General features: G+C 39.3%; 1 protein-coding gene across 1 annotated transcript in view; it reads right to left on the reverse strand.

Moving 5' to 3' along the window:
- Positions 1 to 17952, reverse strand: part of LOC122564606 (collagen alpha-1(I) chain-like) — a 378414-nt gene that overhangs the window by 199195 nt on the left and 161267 nt on the right. The window contains exon 5 of the mRNA XM_043719695.1: positions 15322 to 15483. Within this exon, the coding sequence (XP_043575630.1) occupies positions 15322 to 15483 (162 nt within the window). The remainder of the gene's footprint in view (positions 1 to 15321; positions 15484 to 17952) is intronic.

Genomic DNA, 17952 nt, shown 5'->3' on the forward strand with positions numbered 1-17952 from the left:
AGACAGGCAGCCATTTAAATATTTAAGACCTAAATTCAAGGTAATTTGGAAGCTATTTTGCTGCTGGTACAGTCCCTATTGCACAGTGGGGCTGTTACCTCAATGGAGTTAACTTCACTGTTGTAGGTCAATGGGTCATTAGGGCTGGAGACTCCACCCACAGAGAGGGGGCTGCTGGCATCAAATGCTCCCACTCACAAGGTTTCTTTTCTACCAAAGTGCCTACTCGCTTCTTGGGCCCCTTTGAAAATAAAACGTATTATTTCACCTTTAAGTACACCTCCATGTTGAGGCTTCTTTGAGATTCCCTCAATGCCTTAACAGCACCTTTCTCTTTGGTGTTGCTGATGCTCAAAAGCTGCTGCCCTTCACGGGAATGGAGTCTACATCTGGGTGCAAAGACAATAACTTCAGTCTTTACAATATTTAATTCGGGAAAGTTTCTGCCCACCCAGTACTGGATGTCAGGCAAACAGTGTGACAAATTGGGAATCCAGTAGCGAGATGGAACTGGGCATACTGTTGAGTGATGTCACAAAGGGATAGCATGTAGATGAGAAATAGCAGGCAGTCAAGGATAGATCCTGGGGTTCTCCAGAATCAAAGGTAAGGCCCAATTTAACCGAAAGTGGGAAAAAAACAACAAACTACCCAATAATTGGAAACAAAAGTACTGTTCCTCCATTTTGAAGTACACAAGGCATTTTGGACCAGTATGTGTCATTTGCAAGTTTCACTAGTTCTTCCTCTGGGAAGGTGCCATCTTACTGTGTCCACAGTCTGATAAGTAATTTGGTAAAAGGTAGCAACTCTAAATACAGTTGAGACCATAGACACAACACAAAAAGGTACACAGGCATTGGTAATGAGCTGTTTTGAGACACCAAATCCAGAGTACTAACAAAAGACAAGCCCACCAATTTCCAAGTTCATCTATCACCTGTCTCCACATCTGTCTCAACCTCGGTGCTGCTGAACATTTGGAGGATTTTTTTCACCACTAGACTAAAACTGCTCTAATTGATTCTTGGCCAGACTGCCAACTTCCACATACTTTATAATTAAATCACCCAAATTGCTGCTGTACGCATCCTAAATAAATTGAGCTTATTCATGTTAACATTGTGTTCACTGAACTGCATTGCCTCTCAGATCCATCCTACTCTACTTTAAAGTTCTCATGAATAACTAGAAGGTCTGTTATACTCTGTGCAAGGATCTACTAAGATGGAGAACATTGACCCGTGTCAGGATGTTTTGCAGCTTTTAACGCAGTATCATGATACATTGTGATCAGGCTATTAATTCATTTCTGCAAGCATTAGTTTATGTGCTATATATTATGATCATCAATCCACTATCTGTAGGTTACATTCACTTGTGATGTTAATTCAGTAGAAATCAAGGTGAATGTTATGAATATTAAATTTCATGATTCATATGTTTTGGGAATTTAACTTCTCGTTTGAGGATTAAGATTGTTTGAAGGTAAAATAAATCAACATACTTCCTTTGAGAAACCAAATGCCCGAAGGTAATCACAATTCCAATGGTGGCCCATCTTGTCTCAGATGGCTTGAAGTGGGAAAACACTAAACATTAGATGACCCAGTTCTTAGTGTTGTAATTGAGACAGAAAGTCTACTCTCAGTTAAGAGCTAGCATTACTCATGCAATTTCTTCAGATCAAAGAAGAGTTTTGGTAAACAAGGAAAGGTCATAAAGTATCGATACAGCTTTCACGTCAAAGCACAATTTCACTACTTTATTCAGACCCACTTATGATTTTGCAGGGAAGTTAGTAGTATTTGCTTTGCTTAACTCCTGAATAGTAAAGATTTCTGTTAAAAATGTGAAATATTGTGGCACAATTACGTTTTGAGACAAACTAGGAGTTTGTTTTAAAAGTTAGTCATCGCTACCTAGAACATAACGCAACAACAACAACAAAAAAAAATTCTTCCAGGACTAAAATAAACCAAATGTTCACAGAAAAGAATGCTATTACAGAGACTATTTCCATCATGAACCTAAAAACTTGCTCAGCTTGAATTAGCTTTGCATGTTTCAGCATATTATTAAAAATGTAATGAAAGTGCATAGTAAGTCACGATGTAGTGTTTACTATAATAATAACAATCTGGAGTTTGGAATTGAATGGAGTCTGGCAGCCTTTTTACAAAGTATATTGATGCATTTTGAAAAAAGAATACATTTTATTTCCTTAAAACATTCTTTTATCCTGTGACATGTAATTACTTCCAGAGTCAGGATAGATCCTAAAAATTAACCTTGTGATGTAACTCGATTTACTATTCTAATATGTTTCTATTTAAGATGAATGTTTCCACGTTTGCTAATCCTCAAGAAAATATGTCCACAATGACACCCTATTCACGCTACAATAGTTTGGAAACACCAATATGTAAAATGTATACTTCTCCCTTGGAAAATTTATAAACAGAAACGTGTATGGTTCTTTGCCAGATGTTGCATGTGTTATAATATGCTCTGCTTGTCAATTCATTGGCGTACAATTCAGTGACAGATTATAACTAAACAAATCAGGATGTGTCTATAGTTTTAAAAATCAATATTTATCTGATTTGCCATTAAGGCGTAACCAATGACTTTTAGGTAATATGCTATTGCAGAACTTGCTATATCAAAATGAGGCAAATTAATTTCACATAGTTATCCTGTTAGCACATTCTTGGCCCATGCTTGGGGCTATATTACATGTGGATTAACGTGTCAATTCAGTAGAAATCAAGGTGAATGTTATGAATATTAAATTTCATGATTCATATGTTTTGGGAATTTAACTTCTAGTTTAAGGATTAAGATTGTTTGAAGGTAAAATAAATCAACATACTTCCTTTGAGAAACCAAATGTCCGAAGGTAATCACAATTCCAATGGTGGCCCATTTTGTCTCAGATGTTTTGAAGTGGGAAAACGCTAAACATTATGTGACCCAGTTCTTAGTGTTGTAATTGAGATGGGAAGTCTATTCTCAGTTAAGAGCTAGCATTACTCATGCAATTTACTATTGAATTAGGAATTTGGTTTCAATGTAGAGATAGTAGATACCAAATTATACACCTATAAACCACAAGACATACCAGTGGAATTAACACCATTTGGCCCATCGGTCCACTCCATCATTTAATCATGGCTGATTGGCATTTCAACTAACCCACTCTCCCCGTAGCCCTTAATTCCTCATGAGATCAAGAATTCATTAATCTCTACCTTGAAGACATTTAACGTTCCGGTCTCCACTGCACTCTGTCGCAATGAATTCCACAGGCTCACCACTCTCTAGCTGAAGAAATGTCTCCTCATGTCCGAGTCTCCCCGCCTAACAGAAACAGCTTCCAGCATCTGCCCTTTCTAGGCCATGTACTTTCTTGTACATTTCTATTAGATCTTCCCTCAACCTTCTAAACTCTAATGAATACAATCCCAGGATCCTCAGCCATTCATCATATGTTCAGCCTACCATTCCAGGGATCATCTGTGTGAATCTCTGCTGGCCACTAGCTCCAGTGCCACTATGTCCTTCCTGAGGTGGGGTGGGGGGAGCAAAATTGGATGCAGTATTCTAAATTGGGCCTAACTAGAGCTTTATAAAGTCTCAGAAGCACATCGCTGCTTTTATATTCCAACCCTCTTGAGATAAATGACAACATTACATTCGCTTTCTTAATCACGGACTCAATCTGCAAGTTAACCTTTAGAGAATCCTGGACTAGCTCTCCCAGATCCCTTTGTACTTTGGCTTTATGAATTTCCTCACGGTTTATAAAATAGTCCATGCCTGTATTCTTTCTTCCAAGGTGCAAGACCTCGCATTTACTCATGTTGAATTTCATCAGCAATTTTCTCGACCACTCTCCTAAACTGTCTAAATCTTTCTGCAGCCTCCCCACCTCCTCAGTACTACCTGCCTGTCAACCTAACTTTGTATCATTGGCAAGGTTCACCAGAATACTTACAATCCCTTCATCCAGATCATTAATATATAAATGAATAGCTGAGGCCCCAACACTGAACCCTGTGGGATAACACTTGTCACCGCTGCCGTTCCAAAAAAGAACATTTTGAACCAACTCTCTGCCCTCTGTCAGACAGCCAATCCTCAATCCATGCCAGTAGCTCACCACGAACACCATGGGCCCTCACCTTACTTAGCAGTCTCCCATGAGGCACCTTATCAAAGGACTTTTGGAAGTCTAGATAGATAATATCCACTGGGTTTCCCTGGTCTAACCTACTTGTTACCTCTTCAAAGAATTCTAACAAGTTTGTCATACACTACCTCCCCTTACTAAATCCATGCTGACTTGGTCTAATCCGACCCTGCACTTCCAAGAATTTAGAAATCTCATCCTTAACAATGGTTTCTAGAATTTTACCAATTACTGGGGTTAGGTTTATCAGCCTATAATTTTCCATCTTTTGTCTTCATCCTTTCTTAAACAAGGGGGTTACAACAGTCATTTTCCAATCCTGATTCCAGTGACTTTTGAAAGATCACAATCAACACCTCTGCTATTTCCTCAGCTACCTCCTTCAGAACTCTAGGATGTAGCCCATTAGGGCCAGGAGATTTATCAATTTTTAGACCTTTTAACTTTTCTAGCACTTCCTCTTTTGTATTGCCTTACCATACTTATCTCTGCCCCCGGACTCTCCATAATTGTTAGGATATTACTCATGTCTTCCACTGTGAAGACTGATGCAAAGTACTTACTAAGTTCTTCAGATATTCCTTATCTCCCATCACTCGTCTTCCAGCATTAATTGGAGCGGCCCAAAATCTACTTTTGCTTCTTGTTTGTTTCTTATGTTTGAAACAAACTTTTACTACCATTTCTAATATTACTGGCTAGCCTACCTTCATATTTGATCCTCTCCTTCATTATTTCTCTCTTTGTTATCCTCTGTTTGTTTGTGTAGCCTTCCCAATTTTATGATTTCCCAATGCTCTTGGCCACTTAATACGCTGCCTCTTTTTCTTTGATACATTTCCTGACTTCCTTTGTCAGCCATGGTCGTCTAATCCCCCCGGATAGTCTTTCTTTCTTCAGGGATAAATCTCCGTACTGTGTCCTCAATTACACCCAGAAACCCCTGCCATTGTTACACTACTGTCTTCCCCACTAGGCTCTGCTTCCAGTCAATTTTCGTCAGTTCCTCTCTCATGCCTCTGTAATTACCTTTATTTAATTGTAACACCATTACTTCCAATTTTGCCTTCTCTCTTTCAAACTGCAGACTGAACTCTACCATATTATGATCGCTGTCTCCTAAGTGTTCCCTTACTTTAAGAGCTTTTATAAAGTCTGGCTCATTACATAGCACTAAGTCCAGAATAGCCTGGTCTCTTGTGGGCTCCATCACAAGCTGTTCTGAAATGCCATCTTGTAAGCATTCCATGAATTCCCTTTCTTTGGATCCAACTGGCAACATTATTCACCCAGTCCACCTGCATATTGAAGTCGCCCATGATCACTGTGACCTTGTCTTTCTAACATGCCATATCTATTTCTTCGTACATCTTGCATCCCTGGTCCTGACCATAGAGCACACCTACTTAAAAGCAATCACTTGCCTTCCCAACAGCCTTCCTGCTCCGATCTGACTTCCGCCACTCTCTGTTGTAAATTACACCTAATTTTATAACAAAAGTAACTTTCTTCATACTCATATTGAGGCATTCAAATTCTACTGTATTAGGGAACAGCCAAGTCTCCATTCACTTTATCAAGAAAAATGAATCCTGAAATGTTCCAGTGATCTCTGTAATAACTAATCGTATCCCGTGGCTGTAATTATGTGAAGGATTAAAACAGTACACACTTAACTCAATGTGTCTGTGCACACTGGCCTGCACTCAAAGTAGTGCCTTCATATCTTACACTTTACACGGATGCAAAACAAAAACTAACATCAATGCAATAATTCTAAAGCAATTGACCTATAGTTACAACATTCCAGACTGTAATAAGAGGATAGAGGTTAAGGTGATTGACAAAAACCACCAGAGGTGAGATTGCAAAATGTTTTTTTCACAGAGTGAATTGTTGCTATTTGAATTGAGTTGCCTGAAAGGATGGTAGAAGCAGCCTGAACCTCAAAAGAAAATGAAAAATATATGAAATGAAATAATATATATATCTTAGGGAAGTAGCAGGGGAGTATGATTCATTGGATAGTCTATTAACGAGTTGTCTCCTTGAAGTAAAGGAGATTGAAGGGAAATTTGAGAAAGGTGTAATAGTTCAGATGCAGGTGAGATAAATTTTTTTCTGTTAACTGATAGTTCTAGGACCAGGAAGCAGAGATTTAAGACTTTGCAAAGAACGTGCTCTGGAGGGGCTTTTGGATGAACAGTTGAAGGAAATAAACAATCAGGGTGATAGAGCAGGAAGTGAAACTGATTGGATTGCTCCATGTTGAGCTGGCATGGATTCAATGGCCCAAATGGCTTCCTTCAGCACCTTTAATTATTCTATGTCTAAGTATTCTTTATAATAAACTAGTTACAATTCTGTCAAATATTCTGTAAATACTAGTTACATTTATTAGCTGCTAACTGAGAACCTATAGTGATATGAATGATAAATATCATAGAGCTGATCAGAGCATTGATCCCATAAGAACATGCTCATTGCCAATCTGACTCATTTATTATCAGATTATAATGGTCAACTTGGTTTCTGTACAAAGGGGGATGAATTCTCTGCATTTTAACACATTGAACATATTTTGTGTGCTATATAATGTGATGTGTCATAAAGTGAATGCCTTGCCAGTATATGGTAAAGATAATTTGTTTTAATACAAATTTGGTTCATCACTTTATGCACTAAGATGGATTCTACATTATTAGGAACAATGATGTGCTTCACTGGTAAATACACATCTTTATTCCCCCAAATGGTATCATGGCTGTCACTGGCTAACCAACCTGGAAATATTACACAGCTGTCCAGGGTATTATTATTATTATGTGATAGCAATGTTCTTTTCATAACTTTTCTGATTAAAAAATGTGAAGTATGATTATGTAATGAAGTGGATTGGTTACACCTTTGCAAAAACGTTCTCCTTATCAGTGAGGCTGACTGCAATGTTATTCACAGTGAGATATTTAAATTGGGCAGAATATCACACTTGGGAACCAACGCTTACTGGGGATTGATGCCCAGTACTAAGCATTGACTACATTGAGGTTGTAATAGTTTTTTTATGGTTACATTTCTAATGGTTGTTATGCATTTTGATTGGCGAATTTGATAGACAAATGAAAAACAACAAGGCCTAATTATCCCACAATTAAGGCGACATTTCCTAGAAAACCTCCCGATGAAGTGACATGTTTGCATTTAGTGAGTGTTAGAAAATGCGATGATTAAAATGAGAAGAATCACCACAGAAGTAAACAAACTAAAAAGTGGCATAACCAGACAGAAATAAAGATCTATTCTGTGACATATAGGTTTATCTTAGTTAAAGATTGATTCTGTTCTGTGGTAAATAAGGCACTGCTGCCTCACAGCGTCAGGGACCCGGGTTCAATTCCCGTCTCGGGCAACTGACTGTGTGGAGTTTGCACATTCTCCCCGTGTCTGCGTGGGTTTCCTCCGGGTGCTCCAGTTTCCTCCCACAGTCCAAAGATGTGCAGGTTAGGTGAATTTGCTGTGCTAAATTGCCCTATAGTGTTAGGTGGATTAGTCAGGGGTAAATATAGGGGGGTCCATTTCTCTTCGGAGGGTCGGTGTGGACTTGTTGGGCTGAAGGGCCTGTTTCCACACTGTAGGTAATCTAATTTAATCTTAATATGATCAACTTTAGAAGAAGGAACAATGAGTCTTTTTTTTTGTTTACCTTATTTATGAAGTTTCAAAGCAGAGCAATTGATGATACTGTTTATAAAAACTCTTTCTTTGTGAATATTTTGTGATTTCAGCCTCCTGGGTTATCCATAACTTAAGTTTGCACATTTAATTTGATATCAGCGACATGTTTGTGACTAATTCAGCATGCATTCCTTATCTTTGCATGATGGTCCTCTCACCGCTCTGTGTTATGCAGAACCAGATCTTTTGAATGCGTACAAGTGTGCTATGTAGCCAATAAAGCTTCTCTGAGAAAGCAAAGGAGGGGGAGAGAGAGAGAGAGAGAGAGAGAGACAGACAGACAGAGGCAGAGACAGATAAAGAGACAGAGATTGCTCAGTAGGCAATTAATTTATACATTTCCAGATGTAGATCACTTCCTGGTATTACTTTAATCGTGCCTCAGGGCCTTCAAAAGCAATGGAATATCCCAGACTCCAACAAAATAAAGACTTTAAACAGCATTTTTCATGACCACAGGACATCCCAAAATGCTTTATATCCAGTTGGAAAGTATAGATTGCTGTAATGCAAGGAACACAGCTGTTAACAAAGCTCCCACAAACAACAATGTGATCACAGCTAGATAATCTGGCTGATAGTAATGTGTGGTGGTTTGGAGGAGATGATGGTCAAGACTGAATTGCAAAATTGGGTATTTGCATAATCTCTCTTAGCAGTCAAGGTTATCCCAGTTGGCTGTAAAACATAGTCATTAGTGTATATTTATGTAAGAAATTGAATGTGCGGTCAGAAAAGAGGCGTCATGATCTCTTTGAATGGTCAAACAAGTTTGCAGGACTGAATTGTCTATTCATAATTTTGATATTCATATATCCTGTGTTATTCTATCCCAATGTCCCATCTATAAGATTATATATTTGTTCTAGGTTAGTGAATGTGCTCCATAAATTGAAAATTATGATTTCCTTCAGCTACACAATGGATTTTACTTCAGGAAACCAATTTTAGTTTAGTTCAATTCACTAAAACAACCTTTATCATTATGTAAAGCATAGATTAAAGTTAAATGAGACTTTAAAAAGCTCTGGTTAGGCCCCATTTGGAGTTTTGGTCCCCACACCTCAGGAAGGACATACTGGCACTGGAGCGTGTCCAGCGGAGATTCACACGGATGATCCCTGGAATGGTAGGTCTAACATACGAGGAACGGCTGAGGATCCTGGGATTGTATTCATTGGGGCGGAGTGGACTCGATGGGCTGAATGGCCTTACTTCCGCTCCTATGTCTTATGGTCTTATGGACCAATAGTACTCTCACCTCAGGGGGACCCTTTTGCAACACAGTAATAGTGTCTCTCTAATCTGCAACTGGAAGGGCTAGGTTTAGGTCCCATTTGTTCCAGAGGTGTGTAATGACATCTCTGAACAGGTTGATTTGAAACATAGGTTAATAAAAGCACCCTTAAAAGTTTACTCTCACCTCAGAGTCAGAAAATAGAGGCTTCAGAATCATAAGCATTCAATCCAGGTTAATACTTCAATTCAACACGAGGAAGTACTGCACTGTCAGAGGCATTATCTTTGAGATGAAGTAGTAGTGTTTTGGCCTATTTCCTTCTATGATGGACATCAATGATTCCAAGGCATATTTGAAGAGAATTATTGAGTTTTCAGTGTCTTATTCAATGTTTATTTCTCAACCCAACATTACTGACTAATTAGCTAATCTAATTATCTTGCTGTTTTTCATGGACATTTGCTGTGTATATGTGGCTACTATATTTCTCCCATTACTAGCATGATTGTGCTTCAAAAGTTCCTCATTGGTTGCAAAGTGTGAGTAGCTGAGGTCCTGAGCGACGATATATAATTACAATGATCTTTCTCTCTTCTATCTATGCCACATAAGAAAGCTGGGCAGTTTTTCTATGCAATGTTTATTTCATTTATATATGGGGAAAAGAGGATGATTTTAGGGATCTCTAACATCTGCTCCTTTGGAAAAGCATCTGACCATAAAAGGAAGTGATCAAAAACCTACCTCTAGTGTTCTATTTCTTTTCCTACCATCCTTAAGGTGTTGCTATGTGCAGAGATCATATTGTAAGAGACCTGTCTATCGTTCAGACTTTCCCACAGGCAATAACCCAGATGATAAGGATATCAATGTTATTGAACCTCGTTGTCAGGAGCAGAGGCTCTGACAGATATGCTCCTGGGATACTGAAACTAATTGGACTTTTCTTATTATGACTCAATTTCTTTAAACCAATTTTTTGACAGTTTGAGGGTATGTATATGGAATGAGTTGTCAGAGGAAGTGGTGGAGGCTGGTACAATTGAAGCATTTAAAAGGCATCTGGATGGGTATATGAATAGGAAAGGTTTATAGGGGTATGGGCCAAGTGCTGGCAAATGGTACTAGAATGGTTAGGATATCTGGTCGGCACAGACAAGTTGGACCGAAGGGTCTGTTTCTGTGCTGTACATCTCTATGACCCTATGTAGGTGACCCTTGCAAGGCTGCCTATAGCTACTCCAAAACTGTTCTCACTGTCTTAGGTGCTGGGACTCTGAGAATGGTGTCAGATAGAAATTCTCGGGCACTGATCAAAAAGTGAAGAATGTAATATGGCTTGGAATACCGTAGCTCCCATCTACAATATCACTGTCTTTTCCCTTTTCTTTGGTTAAGGGCAGGAACTGGGAGATGTTACCAAAGTCATCAGGGTTGACTGAACAAACTGGAGAGACTACCAGATTAGACATTGCCTCAATCAGTTGAGACATTGGAATAACAGGCTTGTTCACCATTAGTTTTGCACAATGACTCCCTGCATTGGCGGTTGCTGATGGTTCTATTCACAGTCATCTATCTAGTTTCTATATCCCTTAATCCCCTTTCTACTCATCCATTATCTTGGAGTCACAGTATTGTGGTGGAGAAGGAGGCCATTTGGCCCATCATGCCTGCATTAGCATGTTAAATCCAAAGACCTAATTTTGATTGTTGACATAGCAATTGCCTCAACCATTAATTCTAGAAGTATATTCCACAACATCAGAATTCCCTTGACATTTGAATATAACATGTAATGAAAGCTATTGTAGCAATTCATTTCTGGCTGTCATACCATAATGCCCCATCTTGTCATCTAGAGTTTTTTTCAAATCAACTAGTTCAGAAATGGTAATACAAAAACCCAAGCCTCCTGGCTCAGAGATGGGGTCACTACCACTGCACTGGAAGAGTCTTCCATCTTGTTATCCAACATGAGTTAATTTGGAAGATGTTTGCAGCATGTCCCTATCCCTTGTTGCTCAGCATCATTTTAATCTTTGGACTGTTTTACAACTAAAGGCACTGATCATATACTGCACTTTCACAGGATTCCACGGTTCTTTACGTACGTTGGCTTTCTATTGTGAGGTTAAACATTCCATAAACCAATGAAATATACTTTGGGATATTGTTTCACAATTTGCACAACTTTCTCCTCTTGCTGAATAGTAATAGTTATTCATCATGTAGTTGTCTCTCACAGTTAAAATAGATTGCTTTCATTGTCCTGAAGAAGGGCTTATGCCCGAAACGTCGATTCTCCTGTTCCCTGGATGCTGCCTGACCTGCTGCGCTTTTCCAGCAACACATTTCCAGCTCTGATCTCCAGCATCTGCAGACCTCACTTTCTCCTCAATGCTTTCATTGTCAGCAATGTTTCTGTTAATCTAGGTCAGCATTTATACTTGTAATTGCTTTATTAAATCGAACAAAGAGCGTTTCGTGATGTGGAATCTTTGCGTTTAGAGACTGCTCTGTATGGAAGCAATTATGAATGCCCAGTTTATACTTCCATCATTATATTTACTTCAGGCTTTTGAATGACTTGCCCTGAAAATGATATGGAGGTGCTGGTGTTGGACTGGGGTGAACAAAGTTAAAAATCACACAATACTAGATTGTGGTCCAACAGGTTTATTTGGAAATATTAGCTTTTGGAGTGCTGCTGTGGAGCAGGACCATAAGACACAGAATTTGCAGCTAAAGATCACAGTGTCATTTCAGTTGCATGACACTTTAATCTTTTGCTATAAATTCTGTGTCTTAAGGTTCTGTTCCAAAAGCTAGTGCTTCCAAATAAGCCTGTTGGACTATAACCTGGTGTTGTGTGATTTTTAACTTTTTCCCTGAAGAGGCTGTTTTGCTGATAAAATGACATGTTCCTTGCTCCTGTGACAAAAAGTTCAGTTGCTGACAATTTGATCCAGTTTATCTGACATTTGAAGTCAACAAAACAAAAGTGAATAAAATGGTTACTCAACACTAGTTCGCCGAAAGGTGATTACTTATCACCTATCAGTTAATGCAATAATTCCAAAATTCTCACAGGATTAAATGTCTGAAATCATGCAGTCATATAGTCATAGAGTCAAACAGCATGGAAACAGACCCTTCGGTCCAGCGAGTCCATGCTGAACGTAACCCCAAACTAAACTAGCCCCACCTGCCTGCTCCTAGCCCATACCCCTCCAAGCCTTTCTTATTCACGTACTTAGCTAAATGCCTTTTAAACATTGTAATTGTACTCACATCCATCACTTCCTCAGGAAGCTCATTCCACACATGAACCCACCCTCTGTGTAAAAATGTTGACTCTCATGTCTTTTTTAAATCTCTCTTCTCTGATCTCAAAAGTGTTCCCCCAATCTTGAAAACCCCCATCCCAGGGAAAAGACAACTACAATTAACTCTAACCATACCTCTCATTATTTTATAAACTTCTATCAGGTTACCTCTCAATGTCCTACGCTCCAGTGAGAAAAGTCCCAGTCTATCCAGCTACCTTTATTCTAACTCACTCATACTAAGTCATGTACATAGACCCTCTCATGTTTGCTTGGCTCCCAGCCTCAGTTCTACAATCCTTGTCATTGTTTTCAAATCCCTGCATGGTCTTGCCTTTTCCTACTTCTAATCCCTACTCACCCCACAAATGATTCTACAATTTTGGCTTGCTGAACATTCCAATATCCAGTTGCTCCTTAATTGCTGTCATTGCCTTCAACTTCATGAGTCCTTAGTTCTGAAAATTTGCCCCCAGACTTCTCTATCTTCCTTTCAAATACTCCTGAAAATGTATCTCTTTGACAAAGTGTTTGATCACCTGCCCAAATCTTTTCTTCTCTGGTTCAGTGCAAAGTTTGTCATGAAACTGTGTTAAGAGCAACATACTGAAACATTTTTTTTTTACTAGCAATAGCTCCGTGAAATTATAGGAGAGAAATACCCACCTGAAAATCTATGAATGCTGAGTAGAAGTATAGATTTAGTTAGCCAAGGGTTAAAATACATGTATCCAAAAGAGAATCCTTAAAATAACTAGCATAGAAAGTCAGCATGAGAGCACACTGCACCCTTACAGTCATTAAACCATTCTGTAAAGCCACTTCAAAGTCCTTTGTAGTTGATTTCTGTTGTAGATTATACAAATCAAATGCACTCAATATTTCATGAAGCATCATCTGCTTGGCTATATATATCTACTAAAAATTGTTAGTTAAATCAGAAACACAGTACTAGTTTAGACTTTGAATTCAATCCTTAAAATAATTATTTACAAAGGAAATGGTAAATTCAATGCTTACCTTGTCACAAATTATTAGAATTTACTTATGATGAAGATAAAAAAGATTAATGAAATCTGTTCAAAATTAAATCTTTTAAGTCTTGTAACCCCTTGAACTTTATTTGACCAAATACCTAGGTTTAAGGCAGTTTAACTGCAATTTATAATAACCTTTAAGGAAGTTTAAGCCTCCTTCCCAAATTCTGGATAACAGTCTAAAGGGGCTATTAGATTTCCAGTCATTGTCATAAGCTTTCTCTTCTGCTTTAAATGCAAATTAAATAAGAATTTTGATGCAGAGACAAGACAATGAAATTAGATAACTCACTTTTTAAAAATTTAACTTACTAAATTCAATGCATTTGGGAATGAGTCCCAAGGATATGATTTTTCACTCAAGGGATAATTTTGCTCTTACTGATAATGGAAAGCAGGAGATATTAGATCATGGTCCCATTATGTAATTCACCTGATGACCGAGGAGTGTACATACAATGTCCAATCCATTGCACACAATGGGGAAAATTTAAAATTATATCTGTGATTTTCAATTATAATAAGACTATATTTCACTTTTCTGGTTCTAAGAAAGTGATAGTCTCCTCATTACTGCCAGGACAGACATTTTCCAATTACCATATCCAGCTAATTACGTTGGGAAGACTCACCACACCCTCCAATCTGATTATTTTTAATGTGACTATACTATTACTAAAATGCTGGTGGTCTTAATGGTTTGGATTTTTCTCAAAGGAAACCAATGAGAATAACTAGTGAGAATAATCTCAATTATTCTGTTTTTAAAATGATAGCATTTTCCAGATAGATACTTAAATGCAGATGTCCAGAAGGTGCACCCTGAGTTACGTTGCTAGGAGCAAGGTAGGACAATCTGTGTTATTATAGTGCTTTGCCAGTAAGATCAACATTAATATGTGAAAAGTAGCAGTACTTGTGCGGTCTTTTCACACTTTTTTATGCTGAAGTGTTAGGATTGATGGATTCAGGATTAAGGCGTATTCTTTGCTGTATGATAATCATTGCCAATCAATTTCTCTGGCACTGAAATTATTTTTGATAGTGTGGAGATCCAACCTTTCAAAAGAAAAATAATTTGAAATGTAATGGTTTCAAAAATCCTTTCCTACGTCGCTTTCTGTTTTCTCTTGTCTCATGTTTCTCTCCAAATCTTTACTTTATTATATATGAACAATTGAAGTGTGATTTTCTCTTTTTGTTCTATATTGCCTGCTGTGTTGTCTGCATACTCGGTCAGGAAATGTTAATCTGAACCTCAATGTTTTGCCTGCACATACACTTCAACTCCACTGGAGAAAGTGCTGCAATTACACAGATGCAATTAGTGGGAAACATTTTCAGTAGCCTGCAAAAAGCAGCTAGAGATCAGTAAGGCTTCAATCAGCACGATAAAGCAATGAAACCATGAACTGGTAGTCCCTTCCAGAGATTTATATTTATGGTTTTCATAAGAGGGGAAAAGAATAAGCAGTTGTTTGTACTTTATAAGCATTAGGGGTATCCATATGTATGAAGCACAATTCTACCACAAGTCTCTGGTATCAAGCGTAAACAGCCCAACAGCTGCAGAAGCACATGGGACTTTCTGCAAACCAATAAATTAGTCATTTGTCCAAGCTGAGATTAATGTCAGATTAACGTGAGTAGAAATACAATCAGGAGTTTTATAACTTGCTCAGTTCAGGATTGACACATGAGTAGCTGGCAATAAATGTGAAGTATACCTTACAATGTCAATGTTTCACCTAATATTCAATTAATGAAGACAAATGTTTAGCATACCTCAGACTGTACTGGTAGAAAATAGTTGTCTTGATGAAAACCAGAGCCATTTAGGACAGTTTCAGCTTCAGAAGTCTCCCTACAAGCCCGGTTGTATCTAGTACATTGTGCTTTGGCTGCAGTTGGTTCTCCCATTACAAATAACAATTGCTGAATTAGCCCCTAGAAAGGAATAACACATATTTCAGAAAGTATTAAAATATTTAGGCTCTGCAATAATTTGCTCCAAATCTTAAATGTAATAACTTAATATTGACAACTTGGACAATGCCCACTGAGCTGAAGGCAAATCAGTAGATTAGCTGACTGAATTTCAACCAGATATCGTTGTGCAAATTCTAAATCCGTGCATGTTTTCCCTAACATGGGGAACATTTTCAATAAATATGCAATGGATGATTTGCCAAGAATAATTACTTTACTTCTATTTGGGTATGATAAAGAAGTGAAGGAACATTAGCCCCTAGATTCATATTTTTTTTTGCCAGCCAGACACGCAGTGCTAGATTTGCATGATTGTGTACGGTTTACTATTGTTATAATTATCACAAGTTGTACAAAGGGTGTTCCTCAAGTGGAGCAGTGTCAGAGGATGAAGGATAATTGAGCAAGAGTGCTCAGCTATAATTTATGTCACCATTATACTATGCACACAATTATGTTGTTATTTCTGGTTAGGTACTAAACTATACGGAGCCAGAAAAATTGAATTGATTGTAATGTAAGACTTTCTCTGCAGGAAGGAAGGTTGAGGATTTGGGAAAATAAAAACTGAGCTGCTTGCTGCGCTGTACTCTTTTAGTGGGTTCTTTCACGAATGTTCAAACAAGCTGAAAAAGATAATCGCCATTATAAATAAGACAATAGGAAGTTAGCAAAGAGGTTGACACAAATGTACGTCAAGAACGTGTAAACAGGAAGCAGTTTTTAGAGGAGTAACATGGATCAAGGAAGAATTTGAAAACACAGATTTGGAAAAGTGAAATTGGTTCCTATTGACTGTGAAAATGAACTTAGCTTTTGTGACAGTTTGTGAGAAGGAATTGAAGGGACTGCTGGTTTTATGATATTAATACTTTGTCATTTTAACATGCCCATACTAATGGGAAGGGTTCATTCCTCCAGGTGTTGGGTGGTAAGGGAGTGGTGATGGAGGAGATCCAGGAACTGCATGCCCTTGGAGGAGTGGGAGGGGGAGTTGAAGTGTTCGGCCATGGGTCTGTGGGGTTGGTTGGTGCGGATGTCCCAGAGATGTTCTCTAAAGCGCTAAATTGCAAAGTCTGTGTCCACACCACCCCCCTCACTTCCATCCAAGGCTCCAAAGGAGCCTTCCACATCCATCAAAGTTTCAACTGCACTTCCACACATGTTGTTTACTGTATCCATTGCTCCTGATGCGGTCTCCTCTACATTGGGGAGACAGGATGCCTACTTGCAGAGTGCTTTAGAGAACATCTAGGCAATATACAAGCCTAGGGGCAGCTGTCTGGAATAGGGCTTTAAGATAAAAGAAAACCCCATAAACACCTCAGCTAAAGACAATGAATGCCCGCCTGCAGAGCAAACAACAGGGATATTCTGGAGCCTACAATAATATAATCATGTCTGTTGTGTCTTACAAGATGAAACCCTAGAAAATGAATTGAGTGCTGGTGTTGGTCAATCTGATCGGAGTCAGCACTGGATGCAGGGGCAATACAGAGGAGTTCCTGGTCTACGGGTACTCAGGAGTGAGGTGGGGGGAGGTGATGAAAAGCCTCCAGAGTCAGCACCAGAGGTGGCACACCTGGAACCGGGTGCATCGGGAAAGGTGGCCAGGGTGGCTTGGGTCGAATTTCTCTCGGTACTCCAATTGGGTTCACCTGTGGGGACGCCTCTGTTCCATGCCTCCCGGGTTAGGGCAGTGGGAGGTAAATGGGTTTGTCTCAGTTGTAAGGGGGATATCCCTCTGGGTAGATGGTGGTGGCTCAGGAAACTGAACAGGGACACCAGGGAGCAGACCACTGACTGGAGCGACTGGACAATGACGCCTATAGGATAGTCATGAGGACCCAGGGAGGAGTGAGTGAGTCATTTAAGGAGGGGTACATGTCCCTTTTAAAAAGGTCCCGCCCTGTGACATAAAGTGGGAGCGCCCTATATCAGGGACTGACCCTGTCAGGGTGTTGGAGCCGGGGTACACGTGTAATAATGTGTCCCCAGCATCTGAATGCCTTCTCGTGACCCCAGTGTGGGTTCCAGGCTGTGGACACAGAATCTACAAACTACACTATAGAGGTAATGGCATGAGACCATGTTCCTCCACCGGTGGCATACTCAGCTGGTGGGACTTAACATATCACCATGAGCATGTCCAACTACCGGTACAAAGCAGCTCCTGACATGTCCAGTCAGCGACAGCCGTTTTTGTTTTTAACTGTAGGCAGAATTTCAAGTGGTTCAGGAACACTTTACTGTGACTCCTGACCCCTCCACGATTCACCTCGCTGTCAGGGACAACTTCACCAACCTGTTGGATAATGTGCGTATGTGCCTCACTTTGGATACCCCATTCCACCATCCCCTCACTCCCCCCCCCCTCCACCAACTCGGCCGCTGCACCCCCACCCACGAGAATACCTCAGGTCCCTG

Source organism: Chiloscyllium plagiosum, chromosome 30, assembly GCF_004010195.1.
Source record: "Chiloscyllium plagiosum isolate BGI_BamShark_2017 chromosome 30, ASM401019v2, whole genome shotgun sequence".
Lineage (NCBI taxonomy): Eukaryota > Metazoa > Chordata > Chondrichthyes > Orectolobiformes > Hemiscylliidae > Chiloscyllium > Chiloscyllium plagiosum.